General features: G+C 42.3%; 1 protein-coding gene across 3 annotated transcripts in view; it reads left to right on the top strand.

The window, feature by feature from the left end:
- PRIM2 (DNA primase subunit 2) overlaps window positions 1–18,455 on the top strand; it is an 801,093-nt gene that overhangs the window by 200,439 nt on the left and 582,199 nt on the right. Inside the window, exon 8 of one of the 3 annotated variants that reach the window (XM_069235760.1) lies at window positions 11,258–11,333. The exons of 1 other annotated variant lie outside the window; for it this stretch is intronic. In XM_069235760.1, the coding sequence (XP_069091861.1) occupies window positions 11,258–11,296 (39 nt within the window). In that variant the 3' untranslated portion in view covers window positions 11,297–11,333. Of the gene's footprint in view, window positions 1–3,223; window positions 3,353–11,257; window positions 11,334–18,455 lie in introns of those variants that run through there. One more of the 3 variants, XM_069235759.1, reaches the window with a different exon arrangement.

Below are 18,455 nucleotides of genomic sequence, written 5' to 3'. Positions count from 1 at the left end.
ATTGCTGGAAGCATTATATTCAATTTTTAACATATATTTAATATATATGTATATATATTAATGTGTTTTTTTTATTTTTCTTCTTCCGAAAGTCCGAGTTATTGATGGTAACTCTTTAACCGCAAACTCAAGATGGTGGTTAAATAATACATGAGATTTGAACATTCATTTCCTTTAATCTGAAGAGGTTTTTCATGTTAAAAATCCCACAATTATAAAATGACCTTCATAACTGTAGAGCACACATTTGCCATTGTGCAGCGTTATACTCCAAATGGTGCCATTGCATTTCCCCAATTTTTAACAATTTAATCCCTTAATTGCCTCTCTGACTGGGTTCTTGAAGAGCAGTTCATTGCTATCTGTTTTCAGCCCTGACAGCGGTAAAAGACTCAAAAGGATGCCCTCGGACCGTCTCTGCCCTGTAAGCAAATTGCATTAAGATTGCCCCTTCAAAATCCAGCACATTGGTCATTCAGCATAGTCTGCCGCTTTCTTTCTGTGTTGTCGTTCGTGTTGATGGGGATTGTCATGATGCTGTGCACATTGATATTCATTTCTCCCTGTGTATCTTCCGGCCTTAGTCTTCGCTCGACATGAAGTGAAGTATAGAATCCCAGGTCCTCTACAGCAGTCTGACAATCCTGCAAAAGGCCTCCGTAATTTTCATGTCTGAATGAATGCATCCGCTGTCCGCAAATAACAATATAAATCCAAAATCCAACTGCAGACAAATCACGTTAAAAACCTCTAACTGGATGTTTTAATGTTAATATTTTTTCATGAACTTGCGGTGTTGCACAAACTAGACAGCATGCTTCTGTGGAGTTATCATAAACGAACACTGAGGGACTAATGAAAAATCCTATTTCGAGGAGGGTGAGACACCTCAGCAACAATGGAGTTTCCTTTATGTACACAAGGAGATGTGTATATTCTACTGGCAGTAGGCTTTCACCATAGTGAGGCTAGCCCTTTGGGTGCCCTTCCCAGTCCAACAAGACTGCAGTCTGAGGGACAGGCCTATGTCATATTGCACATGCATGATCTGTTTGCCCATGTCAACAAAAATCAGCATTAGGGATCCAGATATTGTTGCAGCTGAATCACTCAGGGCAGAGGAGCACATCTGTCACCATGCAAGGGACTTTTCCATCCCAACACTGCCCATTTAATTTGCAAGCTCGGGTGATTGAGCTTCCCATAAGACCCTCCAGGGGCCTCCAAAAATTTGAATAATGCTCCTTGTGGTGACCCAGGAAGGGCAGGACCGCCACCAACAAATCAAAGTGAATTTTGGGAGCTTCCAGAGATCCAAGAGTGCCTTTTGAAGTGTTTTATGACAGTTGTTTTAGCTCTCCCAGGGGGATGTATGGGTGGCTCCAGGAGAGGGTTACTGTGATTTCAGGGGCTCCTGGCGCGTCTACTTTTGTACAAAGACTCTAGAGTGAGAGAAGCCCTTTTGGTTGGTCCTGTGGCTGCAGCAAGTTAAAAGTAGAAATAAAACTCTGACACGTTATTAAGCACAATGCTTTATTGATGATATGGATGGTTAACAATGCAAGGTTTTACATTATAATGAATCGTATTGAATAGTCACATTATACACATTGAGTTCAGCGGTGTTGTAAAGGTGGATTATAACGTGTTTTCTACTTTTACTAATGTGGTGACACCCTGACGAAGCTAGTAGTCTTACCTTATAGATAATGACACTAGCGTAATATAGTGCATCGCCTGGACCCACAGAGCGGTATGTGCTCAGGTGCTGCCATGTCAAAGAGCGGTCCAAGAGCAGTCCCATCTACTCCCGTCAGAGCCTGAAAGAGGCTTGGCTTTGATTTCCAGCAGCATTGATAACCTCTGGTGAGCCCTTTTTTCCATACGTATTTTGACTGTGACGTCTACTGAGGGTTGCTCTCTGCCACAACTAATAACTTTTGTTGGGAGGAATCTATTTGTGATACACTCTGTTAACAGCATGGGTAAGTGTACATTCTCTGGGGCTAAGAACTGTACAACACAAATCCCCCTCTTGGCACCTCCCTGGATTCTTACGTTTTTAGCTTGTGCTTTTGTGGTGATCTCTAAGGAAATAGACCTTGCAGAGGCGTCTCTCCATGGATGCTGCAGAAGGCTACTGCTGACATGCATCTTTCCAATCAGACCCTCAATCACACATGGGCTCCTCTGACTTGAATGTGTTACGTAACTCCTTGCCTATTGCTTCCAAGCTGGTTGTATCTATCCCTTTGACAACAGTGTTGAATGATACTGTGCTCTCTAATGGTAGTGACTGTGGGCCTTCAGTCAAAAGAAAGAGCCAACACAAGCAAACCAGTGATGTGAAGTCAGTCACAATGTAATTCTAATAAAAGGCCTGTGACTGACAGTGGGCTGATCTGCCCCGGCCTCCACCAACGCAGGGCCATACTTTGACTGGGACTCTATGCTGGACAAATTTAAATGAATTGCCATTCAATGTGTTACCCCATTGCAGGATAGACGGTGTACTTTAGAAAGCACCATCTCTGAAGTATCCAAGCCTCATGTTAACATAACTAGGTAATCCCATTCAGATCTAGCCCAACACATAGAATTTAACTCTTGCTGGGTGAGGGGGTGGGAGGTGAGGAGTCGAACAGGACGCCAGCTGATGCGAATACTGTCAATGTGCCTTCTGCAGTCATCCTGCCATTTGTTCCATGTGATAATGATATAGTTATCCCATCGTCGGAGGGGGGCAGTTGAGGGGGCTGGGGGCACTCATGGGGCTCCTAAGGTCCACACTGCTGCCTCTGACCAGGGGATGGGGTGAGTTCTCAGTCTGCTATGAGTTTGCCTTATCTTAATTTGCCCCCAGCGTGTTGCCTGTTCTTCACGAGGGTTGGGTGGGTGGTGGAGGGGAATAGTTTCTGCAGGAGGCGGGCTGGGCTTGAGTCTCACTAGCTCTAATGTTTTTGTTCATGAAGAGCTGAATCTTGCTTATGTGGAGAATTTCTTTAAACTTGTTCTGCTCCTCTTGAGAATATCCGTCTGGAGTAGACAGCACACTGCCTTCAATCATGATGTATTTGAAGGTTGCCTTAAATGTGAGCTTGGCCTTAAGATCCCTTGGTTATATTGTTAGGAGAGTCACTATAACCCTGGGTAGGTCAGACCTGTTTTTTTCTCCTCAGTGGGTTACTAAAAGTGACCGTGTACATGTTACTTATTTTCAAAGGATGCCTTTGAAGTGAGTGAGAAAGTGGTCTCGGAGAAGCCAACCTTGAGAGATGATGTGATCGAGACCTGCTCTGGACCCGAACCCTACCTCTCCTTGATTAGATTGCTCTGATGAATGTTTCAACTGGGCTGGACGAGCTCTGACCTTTGCTTTCCACTGGGTCTATTTAACGCTAGCACCATTTTGGTCTGCCCTTGTGATGATTTTCTACAGTCTTTGGAGCATTTTCGCCCTTTCTGCTGGTGTTATGACCCCTTTTGGCACAAGTATTTACTGCCAATCCTTTAAAATCGAGGTTTGTGTCTACGTAGACCTGCTTTTTTATTTCTCAAAATGTTATTGTAGCGGTCTGTCTGTTTTGCTGTCGGCCTTTTTAAAAAGCGCCTCATCTTGGCACATGTCATCTAATTTTTTATATATTCTAGACATATTTGTATCAAATTGTTGTTGTGAACATTTGTATTTTTATATTTATTGATAGCACCCATTTGTGATGTAGTACGAGGTCAGCTTCTCTTACAGCTATGTCCGTTCTGTGTGTTTGCTGTGGAGGCAGGATATTACTGCCTTGCTTGATATGTATGCCATGACAGTTTTGCATTTTTATCAGCAAAAAGAATTTGTTTATGTTCAGTTTTATCTTCCTGTGTACTTATATATGCTTTCTGTGCTTTCTCTGATAGTGGTTATGTATTTTTATTTGTATTGTTTGTATTTTGACTGCATTGCTCCTTCATAATTATTTTGATGATTGAATAAAGATCATTCATCATCCACTCAGTGGGAGTGAGTTTCGTTTGACACGACCACACCAAATGGAAGCCTGACTGCCACAATTCTCTCATTTCACCATTTTCCATGAATCTTCATTTAAAAAAAATATATATATGTTAAATATACATTTCTAGTTTGAACCTTTCTACCCAAAACGAATGCCACCCAATCCACTTTTGTGGATTTAGAGTACATCTGCTCTTATATTATCCTGCAACACTGCTCTCACCTCAAGCTCACCATTTAGCACAGGCGTTACTAGAGTAGTTCAGCCTTTTCTCCTTGCTGGACCTTGACTTCGCTTTTATTTGTTATTTGATTTCTCCCTATAAGTCAGATTGCATCCTCTGTTGCCAATTCATAGTTGCTTATTTTATCGTTGAATCTGCGGCAGTTATTTGTTTAGTTATACGTAGATGTACCTGAACATGGCATTAGAATAGTAGTTTCATGAATTTATTGTAAATGTTGTAGCTTTCAAAGTTAAACATTCCAAGCTTCTTATTTTACCATTTACATTATTGTGAATTTAATTTGGTCATGATGTAAAAAAGAAAAAGTCAAATGATAGTAGATTTAAAGATAATGATTACAATATTTTCTTGCTTTCAAGCTAGAGGCATTCATTCCAGATATTCTATAACCCAGTACATCCTGCCATGGTTTGCAGATTACATATGAAATGATAATCTGAGTTTCTGACTTGCGCATTACACAGAAGGTGCTCACCATTATTATTATTTTTTTTTTTTTTTTTACGATTTCACTTCACCACCTCTCGGCTTTTAACTGTACTTCTATAAAGATGCTGAAGTTTTTTTTTTTGTTTTTTTTTGTAAGTGCTTCTCTGAGGAAAAGCTTTGTGAGTATAAGAAAGCCAAATAAATGAGGGCACCTAAGATCCCATCAAACATGGCACTAGTTGTGCTCCCTTGTCCACACAAGTGGCTGGAGCTGATGTGTTAAAATGCATGCAGTTGGAAGCTGTTCTGTACCGATCTAGCTGCTCTTATGAATATAAGTGAAGCTATTATGCATAAAACATGATGGATGTAACGTAATTGTGTACCTCCGTGTGTGGAGGAAAGGCTACTGAGAGCGTATTTAAAACAAAAATCTAATATTCAATCTTTCTGAAAGTGAGTGTCTTCACTTGATATTATTACTGACTGTAAATTAATAAAACTGCCATAGCAAGATCAAACTGCTGCAGATCAGTTTAAATCAAGTTAAACCTAAGTAAACCCTGCAATCAGCAAGAAACCGCTGAATGTATTAGGGTATGTTTTTAATGTTTAAGTTTTTATTCAACAGAGTGAAGTATGTACTTATGCTGGAAAGTCACGTGGTGATCCCTCCCAGGCAGTTTTAGGGCTGCTAGCAGATTTCACTTCCTATTGTTGAAATCGATGTACTTTTACAAACCTTAGGTTTTCTCAGCATGATTGTCTACTGTAGGCTGTAGAGGACTGACAAGGTAGAAGTCGAGATATCCACTTCTATGGCCTTCGTCTGGGCAGAACTTAAGGAGTTGGGAGAGAATAGGGAACAGCACTATATATTCTTTCAAATCTGGACAAGTTTCCTCCCTCTGCCCTTAGAAACTATCACAGTATTTGGTCTTGGGTTTTCAGGATATACTTTATTACATGGCTGGGAGACCCACTGTAGTGGTGCATGCAAATTCATGACCAAGTGAGTCTCAAAGACCTTCTGACATGCGTCCAATATTTATACACAAGCATTGAATACAATAGCTGATGCACACATTACAATCCACAAGCACATCTGTTAGCCCTGTAATTTCTTTCTCAGCCTCCATCTTTCACACACCTAAGTGACACCCTTTGGATCTATGTCACCCACCCTACACTCCCTGCGACTGGGGGGTGTTCTGCTAACTTTAGATAACCTGTGTTTCTTGGAACTGTTTGTGTTCTTTTTTTGCCCATGCCTTGTGACTATGTACTGAAACTTGGGGATTAGCACATATTATGAGTTTGTTTTCACGCTCCTTTGATTGAATAACATAAAATGGAGTCTCCTCACGTGATGGAGTTAAGGTTCTGTTTCCCATCTCCATATTCCCCCCTCTTGTTGAAGTTTCAACACTTATTTCCTTCTGGTCCATCCTAGTGTCTTCTGAGGTGTTCATTCCTAAAGTGGCTATCTTTATTGCTCCTTCTGGCAGCATTGCAGTATTGTTTAAAAGCAGCGGCAGCATAATAATAAAGCTATAATTATTGGCAAGGCCTGATAGCCACAATGGAAGCCATGAGGACAAGCAAGAAAATCAATCACTGTGGTCCTTCTGCTCCCCTGACATGTTGTCCATCAAAGTATGTAGAGGTTCAATAGCTTTCGTCAGTGTTCCATTTTTGTACGTTCATTCCAGGAAAAAAAACAACAGGAAGACCGTGTTTTGGCACCTTCAATGGCAGTTAGCATGTCCAGCACAATCTTGTTTAGCAGAACGTTGAGGTGCATAGCCCAAATCTTTTCTTTGACGGAATTAAACTGATCCTCTGTGCCGTTTACTCGTAGCATTAACTCCTATCCGGTCCGTTTTAACCAACGGGCATTGGCTGTGGATTGTTGGGCAGGCATTTATCCCTCCCGGAGAGATGCTTCCAAACCATACCTCAGCTCCTTTCCACAACCTGTACTCATCTGGCACTGATTGCACATCTAGGGTGAAGTATTGGTGTTCATCCCTCTTCTAGCCATGTACTAGTGCATGTTGTCACACAGATATCTTCCACTGTTATATTGTCATGTAGTGGAGCTATCAATATCTGGGACACCAATATGGCAATGGAGCACATGCCCTTCCAGCTAAATCGCAACTGGTTATATGCTAATGTACCACATACCCGGTAGGTATCCATCAATGCTGCAAGGCCCTCCTTTTAGGGATGTCGTATCTATTATCTGTTTGCACTTCTTACTCATTCCTGCTCTATGTCCCATTACCTCTAAAACACACTAAGTATTCTTTGGAAGGCAAAATGTTAACTGTGGCCAGTGTTCACACATGGAGTCAGTCTCGTTATTACATTTCCTAGTCTTCAGTCCTGCATCTGCCACTGTTTTAAGTGTGTATTTCAGTTGTCTGAGAATTCCTGGCTTTTCAAGCTGGCTCAATTCCTGAAACATTGATTGAGCTCTTTCTTCTAATATTGCTTTGGAATTCCATTTTGATATTGAAAAAATCCAAACATGAAATTGCACTCTCCCTTTGATGTAACATGACATTGGGGTTAAACATATGGGGAATAGGCATTCTTGAACCCTTCGTATTTCTCGACTATAAACATTGTGTGGTATAAAGGTACAAACAAAGCATGATGCATTGAAGTGTGCTATAACTGTTATATCTAAACTTTTGTACCGCATGTTCTGGGGCCACAAGGGATGCATCGAGTGCTGAGAAACTTCTCTTTTTGACCTTAATAATTTTTCTGTTTTATCTGCAAGTACCCAAGGGGCTACTGGTGCTTGTGGGGTTTCATTTCAGACTAACTCTTGTTTCTTTAGGATGGGGCCAGCAACATTTGACTACCTAGCGGGTCCTTATCCTTTACCCTTTAGGAGGGCAAGCACCAGCAACACAAATGTAAAACATATACACATCAAAATAGAATAAAAACATTACATGGCAGAAGGGTTGTTTTCCCGATGAAGATCCTGCCAGGCGTTCTGGGGCTGGGATTTTTTAAGTTTTGCTTAGAAAGTGATCATATTCCAAATGTTCTGTATACCCCTCTCCTTAACCCTGATAAGGAGGAATTCATAATTTTGGGAGGGTCTAATGTCAGTGATGTGGAGCCAGTGTTTCAGTTCCGGCACCTTTACTGCCGTTGGCACCACTTGGATCACTATATAGGGGCACAGAAAGTGTTGATCCTTCCATTTTCAAACCGAGTTCTTAACGAAAATTCAGTAACTTGGACCAATATGTTGACTTGCTACCACAGATGGTCAGTAGAGCTTGCTTGTTGCCGCTGAACTTGATAGGGAAACACTTTGACAGCGCTTGTTAGGGAAGATATATATGCTGATATTTCTTGCTATAGTACATCAATAGTTGTGTGTGCATCCGTATTTATCCTATGTGGGATGTCTCCCGTTGTTCTGCCTGTGACAATCTGGTGTGGCATTAGTTGATGGTCAGAGAAGGGAGCATTCCTAAGGGCGAATAATGTCGAGGGAAAACAATATAGCCAATTTCTGTTCATTGTTACTGAGACTTTCCTTATTTTATCTTTTAGAGCACCATTAAGGTGTTCCATTTTCCCATTACTATGGGGTTGATAGGCAGAGACAAGGGTGTACTGTGCTCACAGCATTTGGGTAATGCATTAAAATATCTTATTATCAAAGTGTGTGGAATTCTCCGAGCGTATGGGCTTGGGAATGCCCCATCTTGTTACTACTTCTTTTAGAATAAATTTAGCCACACTTTTTGCATCCGCAGCCTGGCCCAGGACTACTGCTATACACCTAGAGAAGGGATAAACTACCATTATCATGTACCTCATGGTGTTACATCTGTTGGCCATATCTACAAAGTAAATGTGTAATTCTTGGAAAGAACCCTCTGCCTAGATATGAATGATGCTGGTAATGTTTGTGGTCTGGATGAACTGTATTGTTTACATATAAGACATTTATGTATAAAACAATCAATTAGTTTCAGAAGGTCTGGAACAAACCAATCTGCTGATTTGGCTTCTAACAATGTCATTTTAGGCACATGTATTGGTAAGTGAATTGTATTCATGCTAAATGGAGCAATCTCTAGGGCATCACTAGTTTCTATCTGTTGTTACAGAAAATCAATCAATATCCTACATCCTTTCCGTTACCAAACCTCCTTTTCCTCAGCAGCTGTTTCTTTTATATCCTGAAGATGATATGCTGCTAATGTCATATAGGGGACATCACCCCCCTCTGTATCACACGTCTGCACTGTACATATGGTATTAGCCATCTGCCCAGCCTCCTTAGGTGCCTGGTTGGCTGTTGTTACCCTGTGACAGAGCATCCAAGCCCCACTGTGTGCGCATGGCATTTTACCACTGCTTTGATCCCCACCCCACCCCTCACCCTTTCCCGCTCTCTTCCGGCTATAGTGTGCCGCAGAAAAGAAATGCTTTCAAATCAAAGCAGTCTGTCCTGCAATACGCAAATGTGCACCAGCCCCAACTTGACAGAGAAAATATTTGTTTAATAAAATCAGAACATTCTCTATTAAAATAATTTCTGAAGCATTATGGCAGAGCTGCTGACTTTGGAACTAGGTAAACAGGTCGAGTTTCGGCATCGGCTCAACATCCTGTGATTCTGAAATCACTTAATCACGTCATGCCTAAAACGATGAATGTGACCTTGTGTAATGTAACTGGTCCTCATGTGAAGCACACGTTCACTAACAGCAGATCCTATCTGAACAATGCTTCTGAAAAGAGCTGTGTAATAAGTTCTACATTTATTTACAACAAAATAGTTCAGTGATTTGCTCGTTTCATGTTGTGTTGTATTTGTATGTTTGACATTTCATTTCGTTCTAGGAGTAATACCAAATAATGGTATGAAGGAACACATTGTAACTCGCTGTAAAGTGCATGCATTATTAATACTTCTGTGTTCCATTTCTTCCCTACAAGAACACACAGCAAATAATTAAAAGCAGTAGCCCCCAAACCAGCAAGACATGATTTAAAAAAAAAAAAAAAAAAATCACAAAAAGGAATTTGTATATGTTGGTAAGCAATTTCTTTAGCAAATGTGTTGCAAAATGCATCATTTACCCTCCATTTTAAAAAAAAATGTCTAACGTTCGGAACCAATCTGAGCCCCCTTGAGAACAGAACACTCACTTGCTTCACGCAGTTCTTGACAAGTGACCATACCCCACCACTTAGTCACCAGCGACCCTGGCCAGACTCCCTGTGCAGATTGATGCAGGAAATCCACCAGAGGATCATAAATGCTTCTGTTCTTCAAAGCGTTTTCTGCAACTGGAGTTTCTCCTGATTGGATCTCTTTACGAAGGCAGAGAGCAAAAAATGGCCATACTTAACTGTGAAATTTTACCAGCCAGTCAAAGGGAATGCCGTATGGCTCGATTGGTCCAGCAGACTTCTTTACATCTTCTGCCACGTTTTTCCCTTATACTTGCAGTAACCATCAAGCTGAGTTACTTGACTGCCAGAATGATTTTCATAGCCCTGAGGTAACATTGCAAGTTATGGTTTACAGACCTACTTAATCTCTCTGAGCGACCACATAGGAGTTTATTCTGTAGACTGGATGTCCTGCAGAAGCTTGGGGCCAGATTCTCCTTTCCAGTGTACCATCATTGAATTTAGCAGCCTGGTTCCTGAACTCATCCAATATGGACACTAGGCCTAAACAAAATTTAAATTACGATGTGTAATCCCTATAATATCAGGAGTTTCACATTGTAATGGTTACGTGAAATTCACAAAATCATGCCATTACACCCCTTTGTGTAATTACTAGCTATATTTGGTAAATATTTACAGAGAACACGCAAATGTAAACCATTTTTTTGTGTGAAATGTATCCTTGTGTTAAATTGACGCAAGTTTTCATTATGCACTAAAATGTATTGGGGAATAATGGATTTGCATTTCATATAATTAAGCCTAATTTTGCGTAAATTACGGAAAATTCCAGGTAATTGCTTAACTGCAAATTTCTCACACTCCCTAATGGACCCTTGAACCTCCCACCGGATTACATGGACATTTTGATAGAAGCCAGATGCTCATCCACAGAAGTATCCTACTCTTTAAAATGTAAGTGATGCTCTATTTGTCCTTTTTACCATAATGTTGGTCCTGCCACCTGTAGGGAAATCAATCTGCCATATCTTGATTTCACCACATCAGGCTTACAGTTCTCTTTTATAAAAGTAAATCTATCAACCATTACGGCTCATAGAAACTGTCATTCACAAACCTTTCTTCAAGATCCAATGGCTTTTCCATTCAAACCTGTTCATAAGGCCGCCTTACAGCCATAAGGAAAGCTGCTTTCCAGAAAAGGTATTGTATCATCTGCCCGCTGAGTTGGTGAGATTCAGTTGCCCATGTTCTCAGGACTTGTATGCAGTGTTCCATAGTAACAGAGTAGTCATGATAACCCATCCAAAATTTCTGCCCAAGGTAGTTTCAGAATTCTGTGTAACCCAAACTATTATAATGTTTTTTTTGGTTTTTTTTTCAGACCCTGTTATCCGCCTGTAGGGTCCCTGCGTATACTTGACATGAGAAGAGTTCTAAAATTCTCAGATAAAACTAAGCACATTAAAAACGTACAAATGGTTGTTTGTGAATTACAGTCCATTGTGTACTGATCTTGCCACATACAAGTAACCTCTGTCCAGAGCGCATTGTGAGTCTTGGTGAGCGGGAGGATTTAATGTTTTATTCCCTTTGATGGTGTGCTATTTTTACATTTAACATATGAAAAAGAAAAACTAAAATTCTTCTTTTAAAACTTTTTACTGCACTTTTCTTGGCCTCTTATCAGATGCTCTAGTGGTAGGGTATGGGTCTGTCAGAGCCCCCCGCCATTAGTTAGTAATTTGGGATCACAGACCAGGTCCGCACTCTAGCTGCTGCGGGTCACGTGGTTTCGTACGCCAGCACTGGCACGTTTATTTTCGGGTTGGATGTGGCCGTGCTACTGGCACGCCCAAGGAAAGCCCGTCTGCACCCGTCCGCGCCCGGCCGGGTGCTGGGGATTCTGCACTGCCTAAGGCTATTCCAGGGTGAATCGTCTATGCATCTCACACCCTCCACGCCCTAGCAGCAGCCTCGTCGTGCAAGCATTTGAGACCTTTGGCCTCCATATAATTGTACAGATTGGGTATGTGAACTGTGCGGCTGGGCCCCTCCGACATCTGCTGTTTGCGAGCCGTTAATTGGAGAAAGTAAAAGGATTTGCCTAAACAGGACTAAATCTAGGAGTTCTCTGGTCTGTGCATTGATAAATGCGCAGTCCCTTCCTAAACACAAGGCAGAGATTGAAGATTTGATTGACTGTCATAAATTAGATTGTCTTTTTGTCACAGAATCCTGGGCTAAGACAGGCTCTAATCCAGATTTTATTACAACGACACCTCTAGGATACTCCTTCTTTAGACCGGACAGATATAGGGGCAGAGGGTGTGGGTTAGCGATTATTTGTAGGTCTCATTTCACATATCAGTGGGAGCCCGCAAATTCTCTATCGAAGACGTGTGAGGGCTTGTATTTCAAAATTGGTCAGAAAAATTGTATTCTTCTGGAAGGACTTTTTGTCTATAGACCCCTAGGCTCTCACGCAATATTCTTCCAAGACTGGCCTAATTTAATTGAGTGACTGGCTATTTCCACAGATTTGTTATTTTGGGGGATTTTAATCTGCATTTTGATGAGTCAACACACTCCTATTAGGGAAATGGTCAATTTTATGGAGACTTTTGACTGGGATCTTAGTCACTTCGGCCACTCATTTGGCCGGTCATATTTTAGACGGGATTTTTGCCCGTCCTGAGGCTCAAGTGACGGTGACTAACATCCCTCTGGAGTGGTCTGATCATCACCTTTTAATATTTAGATGTAGGAATTCATATCCTGATCAACACACGAGTATGAAACGCAGTTCTGCGTGACAGTGGAACAGGTTCGCAAAACATCTGCTAAGCCCAGCTTTGACTGCTGGGTGGGAAGCTGCGACTAGCTCCCCTATGTCTGTTTTAGGCGGTTTTAATTATGGTATTAATTCCACATTGAATCAACTCGCTCCAGTGGTGACTAGGACCTCGTCCGTATATAAAAAAAACTTGTTGCTCATGGTTCAATAAGGACCTTAAGCTTTTACAGAGGAAATATCGCCAACAAGAAAGGCGCTGGAAACTCTCAATTCAGAGGAGAAGGATACATTGAGAATAGTCCAGAAGGTCTATAAGGATGTATAAGGCCAAGTCGGACTATTTAACTGCAAGGATTAGGGTTCATAGACTACCCAGAGAGAATTGTTTAGGGTGGTTCGGTCTTTGACGACACCCCTTCCTTCCGCTGAGGTGGATAATTCTCAGGAATTCTGTAATTAAGTGACCTCTTATTTTGAAGCTAAAATCTTACAAATTCACTCCGTTTTCGCACTCTGAGATGCAATGCTCTTCCATTGTCTTGAATTCTTCGTCAGACATCGACATTCCACTGCTCACGAATTTTAAGACTTTACTGCCTGACAGGATCACAGAACTCTTAGTGGGAATTAAATCAGGCTTCCCTAATGATCTTTGTCCACCCCACATCCTACAGATGGTTCCTGAATTAGTCGCTCTGGCTCTTGTGCCGGTCTTTCAGGGGGTGTTATCTACTGGTGTCTTCCCCCACGTCCTGGAGGGAGGCAACTGTAATCCCTCTGAAAAAGAAACCGGACCGAGCATCACATGATCTGAACAACTTACGACCGATTTCCTTACTTACCATTTTGGCAAAAACGTTCGAGAAACATATTAACTATGAGCTTTCTACTTTGCTTCATCACTCTGGCAGCTTAGATCGGTCTCGACATGGATTCCGGATGGCCCACAGTACTGAATCATCGTTGTTGACATCTGACACTGTTCGCAGGTTGTTGGATGCGGGGCAGGAAGCAATTCTGGTCCTGCTGGATCTTTCAGCTGCAGTTAATACTATCTCTCCTCAGATTATGGTACCTAGACTCCACCAAGCAGGGATTAGAGATTTTGCACTTAAGATTTTGGAGTCCTTTTTGGGCGATAGACAGTTTACTGTGAGCTGGACCTGAAAGATATTAAAACATAGCAGGATATACATTATGTATCAGAACATAGATGTACAAAGCATTGCTACAAATGCAGCGTGGACATGGAAAATGTCATTGCCACATGCTTCACATCATACTGGCCAGGTAAATCCTAGACCTCACACACACACATGTAGGTCTAAGACACATGCATCTACCTGTGACCAATGTATCACAAACCATTCTGTGGATTTCCAAAGAGTGCCAGAATGCTGCTTCACGGGGGCTACAGCCGAGTAGAGCGTGCTTTTTTTGCCTTGCCATCCTTCTCTAAAGATGGCAGGCGGCTACTCCTGACTCCTACACCCGTTTTAAACGGAAAACAATCAGGCAGAAAATCACCACTGTGTGGCTTCCTACAATTTAATCGAAGCGATGGTTACATATAATCTGTTGAAAGTTTAATGTTTTCACTTGCCGAGGATGTCCCCACACACCCTGTGCTGTAAGTCAACATTCAGTGCTCCAATATATTGAGGGGTACCCTCTGTACACAACCTACAGGTGTTGCTACAAAGTCGGGCAACATTGACCCAGAGGGAGGGCGGTGCATATAGTTGTACTCTGTAGGGAATAAGATGAAAAATTTATGCCAGCCTGATAAGGTATTCCAGCAAGCACCATGGTGCTTATCACAAAAGAACAATCTTCAGCTATTGCCACCCATTGCCTTGACAACCCCCACTTAAATTGTCAAGGTCATTTGTCTGCGTGTTTTACCCAGTACAAGCCTGGACCAGGTCAGAATCTTGCTGCAGTACCCCTCTTACCAAATAAATAGTGGAAACTGCCTCTTCTGTTTGCTCGTGTCTCCTCATGCCCAGTGTCTGCTTCCATCAAGCTGTCCGAGCGGCTTCTGTGATTGGCACAGAACTGCGTGCCTCCCTTCAAGTACATGCCTACTTCTAGCAAGGATTCGCTTTAAATCTTCGTTAACTCTAAAAGACAAGGCTGTCAGACTGGAAGAGTCTTATATTGTTTGCTTGTCTATCATGTGTCCTCATTAAATTAGACTAGCTGTAATTCAGTAAACATGTTCTATATAGTCAAAACTGCTTAAGTACGACACACCCAACAAAGTTTATATTGTATGGATATGTAACCTACCCTCTCATTAGATGACTATGGGCCTCATTACAACCCTGGCGGGCCTACAGGCTGGCAGTGCAATCTTGCCTATTACGACCGCGGCGGAAGCGGTGCGGTTGCACCGCCGGGACCGGCGGTTTCCCGCCATGGTCGTCCCGGCGGTTTTAATCCGCCAGCTGCCCAGGGGATTACGAGTCCCCTTCCCGCCAGCCTGTCCATGGCGGTAGGAACCAATATGGAAAGGCTGGCAGTAAGGGGAGTCGCAGGGCCCCTGGGGACCCCTGCACTGCCCATGCACTTGGCATGAGCAGTGAAGGGTCCCCCAGGCACAGCCCCACACTGCTTTTCACTGTCTGCACAGCAGACAGTGAAAAGCGCGATGGGTGCAGCTGCACCCGTCGCACGGCCGCAACACAGCCAGCTCCATTAGGAGCCGGCTCCCATGTTGCGGCTGACATCCCCGCTGGGCTGGCGGGCGGAAACTCTGTTTCCGCCCAGTGGGGATGTCAAAATGGGCACAGCGGGAGTGCGGCCGCACAGCGGTTAAACCTTGGCTGGCGGTGGTGGTCACTTGCCAAGGTTGTAATGAGGCCCTATGTGCTCTAAGCCATATGTTTTCACTCTACTGACATGCCGACCCTGCATTTGTGATATAAGTGGCAGAGACTGGGTGATACTGAATGATCTTCCCAAGTGTCTGCCCATATGTAAACATAATCCCCCGAGTGGCCTGGATCTACCCTAGAGTCTTATTAGCATGAAGCTCTGCAAAGGGAAGTCAGAGGGGAAGCATTAATGTGCTCACAGAGAAAACAGGGTGGACTGTCCCATCCAAACGGGGAACTACTTTGCAAGTACTGTGTTCCATTGAATGTCGTCGTTAAGCCCTACTCTGTGTGTAGACAAACAATAAATCCATTATTGCTCTTTTTCAAAAAGACTATTTTGTAAGTTATCCAGATTAGCTCAGTTACCACGCAGCACATGCCAGTGGGCATGTGTCCTTTTTTAAGGAATTGATCCCTCACCTTTGTGTTTTTGCATTTGCCTCTTATATAGCTGTGATGCTCGGAAATCCTGATTTTTAACTCTGCTGTTAGTCATGCCTATATAGACCTTAGCTGACAAGGGCATGTGATCATGTATATGACATGCATAGAGTTGCAACTTGTTTGTCTCGTTATAGTCCACATTTTTCCTGGTTCTAAATTCATTGTCTTTGTGGCGGAAGTCAGGTGACATATGCTGCAGTTCCCACGCGAATAGTGACAATCTATTTCTGGTAAACCCAGTGGTTTAGCACAGTGTTTCTTTGGACTCTGGTTATTCTTGGGCGAGTGGTATCTAGGCAGTCCTTTAGACTCCTTGCTGCTTTGAAAGTGAACAGGGCTTTTTCCCAATGCAAGTTCCCTGTCACTGGTACACTCCAGTGCTTGTTTATTGCTTTTTGACACTTGGTTAGAAATGGTACTGTAAGTTGTAACACATGTAAGGGTATGGTATCTTCTCTTCTGATCTGGTTTTCTAATAGGGCTTCCCTATTTTGATTACGTGCACATTTCCTAGTGGACCTAATGATCCTCTCTAGATACTTACGGTCACGTAGTTTCTCTGTGAGGGACTTCTCTTGTAGATTAAATTCTGCCAATTTACCACAGTTCCTCCCGAGTCTCAAAAACTGGCCATAGGGAAAATGTTATCTTAGTGCCCTTGGGTGGAAACTATCAAATTGTAACAGAGCGTATTTTTATCTGTTGGCTTATAATAAGTTCTTGTATCGAATTTAACATCCTATTAAGACAATTGCATCCAGAAAAGTGATTGTGCTCGCATCCTCCGTATGTGTGGCCTTCAGGCTTGTGTCCTGTTCACTGATCCACTTTAAAACAAAATGATCCAACGTTTGTTGTCCTTTCCATATGATCAGAACATCGTCTATGTATCGGTTCACTAGTTTGATAATTCTTCTATGGAAGTTGTTCATACACAGGATCATACACCTGAAGTTCCGTACACTGGGCGCAAATGTACTGCGCATAGATGTACCGAATATTTGTAACTAGGTTCCTTCAAACTCGAAAAAGTTTTCCATCGGGGCCAAACGTGAACACTACAATACGAGCTGGCATGGGGTATTAATCTCTTCCAGCCTGATGACCCACATTGTTTCATTTTGCAGAAGGCTGGTGTAAAGACTCTCACTATCCAAGGTTACCAGCAGGTTGCCCTCTGGTTCCAAATTAACTTCTTGGAGTAAGTTCAGTAGATCCTTAGTGTCTTTTAAATATGTTGAAGTAACTTGTACTATGGGGTTCTTAAAAAAAAAAAAAAAAAAAAAAAAAAATTAACAAAATCCTGAGTGGCTCGAGAAGGATCCTCTACCTGATAAAATCGGCCTTCCCCCGGTGGTGGGATTCTGTTTTAATTTATCTTGGGGAGCGTGTTAAAGTTACCAGTATTCTTGCGTTCTTGATGCAAAGAAAATCTGCTTCTTGCTTTGAATTATTGCCTTCGGATTGAGCCTCTTCTGCCAGAGTTACGATCCTATTCCTAAATTATGAAGAGGGGACCAGGCTAGGACTCTATATTTTTTTCTGTCCTCTAGGACTCGTCTGCATTAATGGACAACATTACAACATTTTTCGAAAAGTGTGTAAATATATATATACAAAATGTAATGTCACGTGTGGGGCCAGCCCTTCCTTTTCTGGGCTGTGACTGGCAAAGACTGACCTGCCCTTGGTCCGGATGCTTTTGCTAGTTTATTTTTCACTTTTATTTAGTGATCGAAATCCGATTGATACATAAAGAATAACCTTTCGTTAGTATATAGGCACACGTATGCATGGTGCAGATGCCTACATCATGACAAGGGCAGCCGGGTCATAGGATGTCTTATTCTTTAGCTATACTTCACAGCATTGAGGGATGTTGTATAGCATTGCTAAAAATCATTAGCAAAGCAAGTAAGTCCCGAAGGCGAGACATACTGGTTTTGCAGACCAGGCCTGGTTGTAGTGGGTGGGTCAGGTGGGCCGGGCCCACACAAAAAGGACATTTGGCCCACACAAAAATTACATTTGTGCCTCCGTCAGAAGAGGCCATAGAGAATGCACCTGTGAAATGCGGCCAAACTTTGAGATGTTTTTTCACTTTAATAGTAATTATCAGAGGTAGGGTTGGTCCCTTTCTCGAAGAAAAGTACCAGCCAGTTGTTGTAGTTTGAAGAGTGCAAAGGCCTGGACACGATAGTAAATACGACTGAATAAAATCGAATGTATTGGTTTGTAACATGCCTTTTTTGTCTGTATTTTCTTTACCTATTAGTCAGAAGTCCTTGCAGCTCTAGTTTTCTATTCAGATTTGCTGTTTGAAATATGTAAGATAAGGGCTGTAAATAACGACGTTGGGCGACTTTGCTTATTTCTGTACTGCCGAGAGGCTGGTGCCATTAGAAGACCAGCCAGGTGGCAGCCCTAGTCAGGGGTCATTAAGAAACCTCTAGAACATA

Source organism: Pleurodeles waltl, chromosome 5 (genome assembly GCF_031143425.1).
Source record: "Pleurodeles waltl isolate 20211129_DDA chromosome 5, aPleWal1.hap1.20221129, whole genome shotgun sequence".
Classification (NCBI taxonomy): Eukaryota; Metazoa; Chordata; class Amphibia; order Caudata; family Salamandridae; genus Pleurodeles; species Pleurodeles waltl.
The sequence above is the reverse complement of the archived record's forward strand: the minus strand, read 5'-3'. Positions and strand labels throughout refer to the sequence as shown.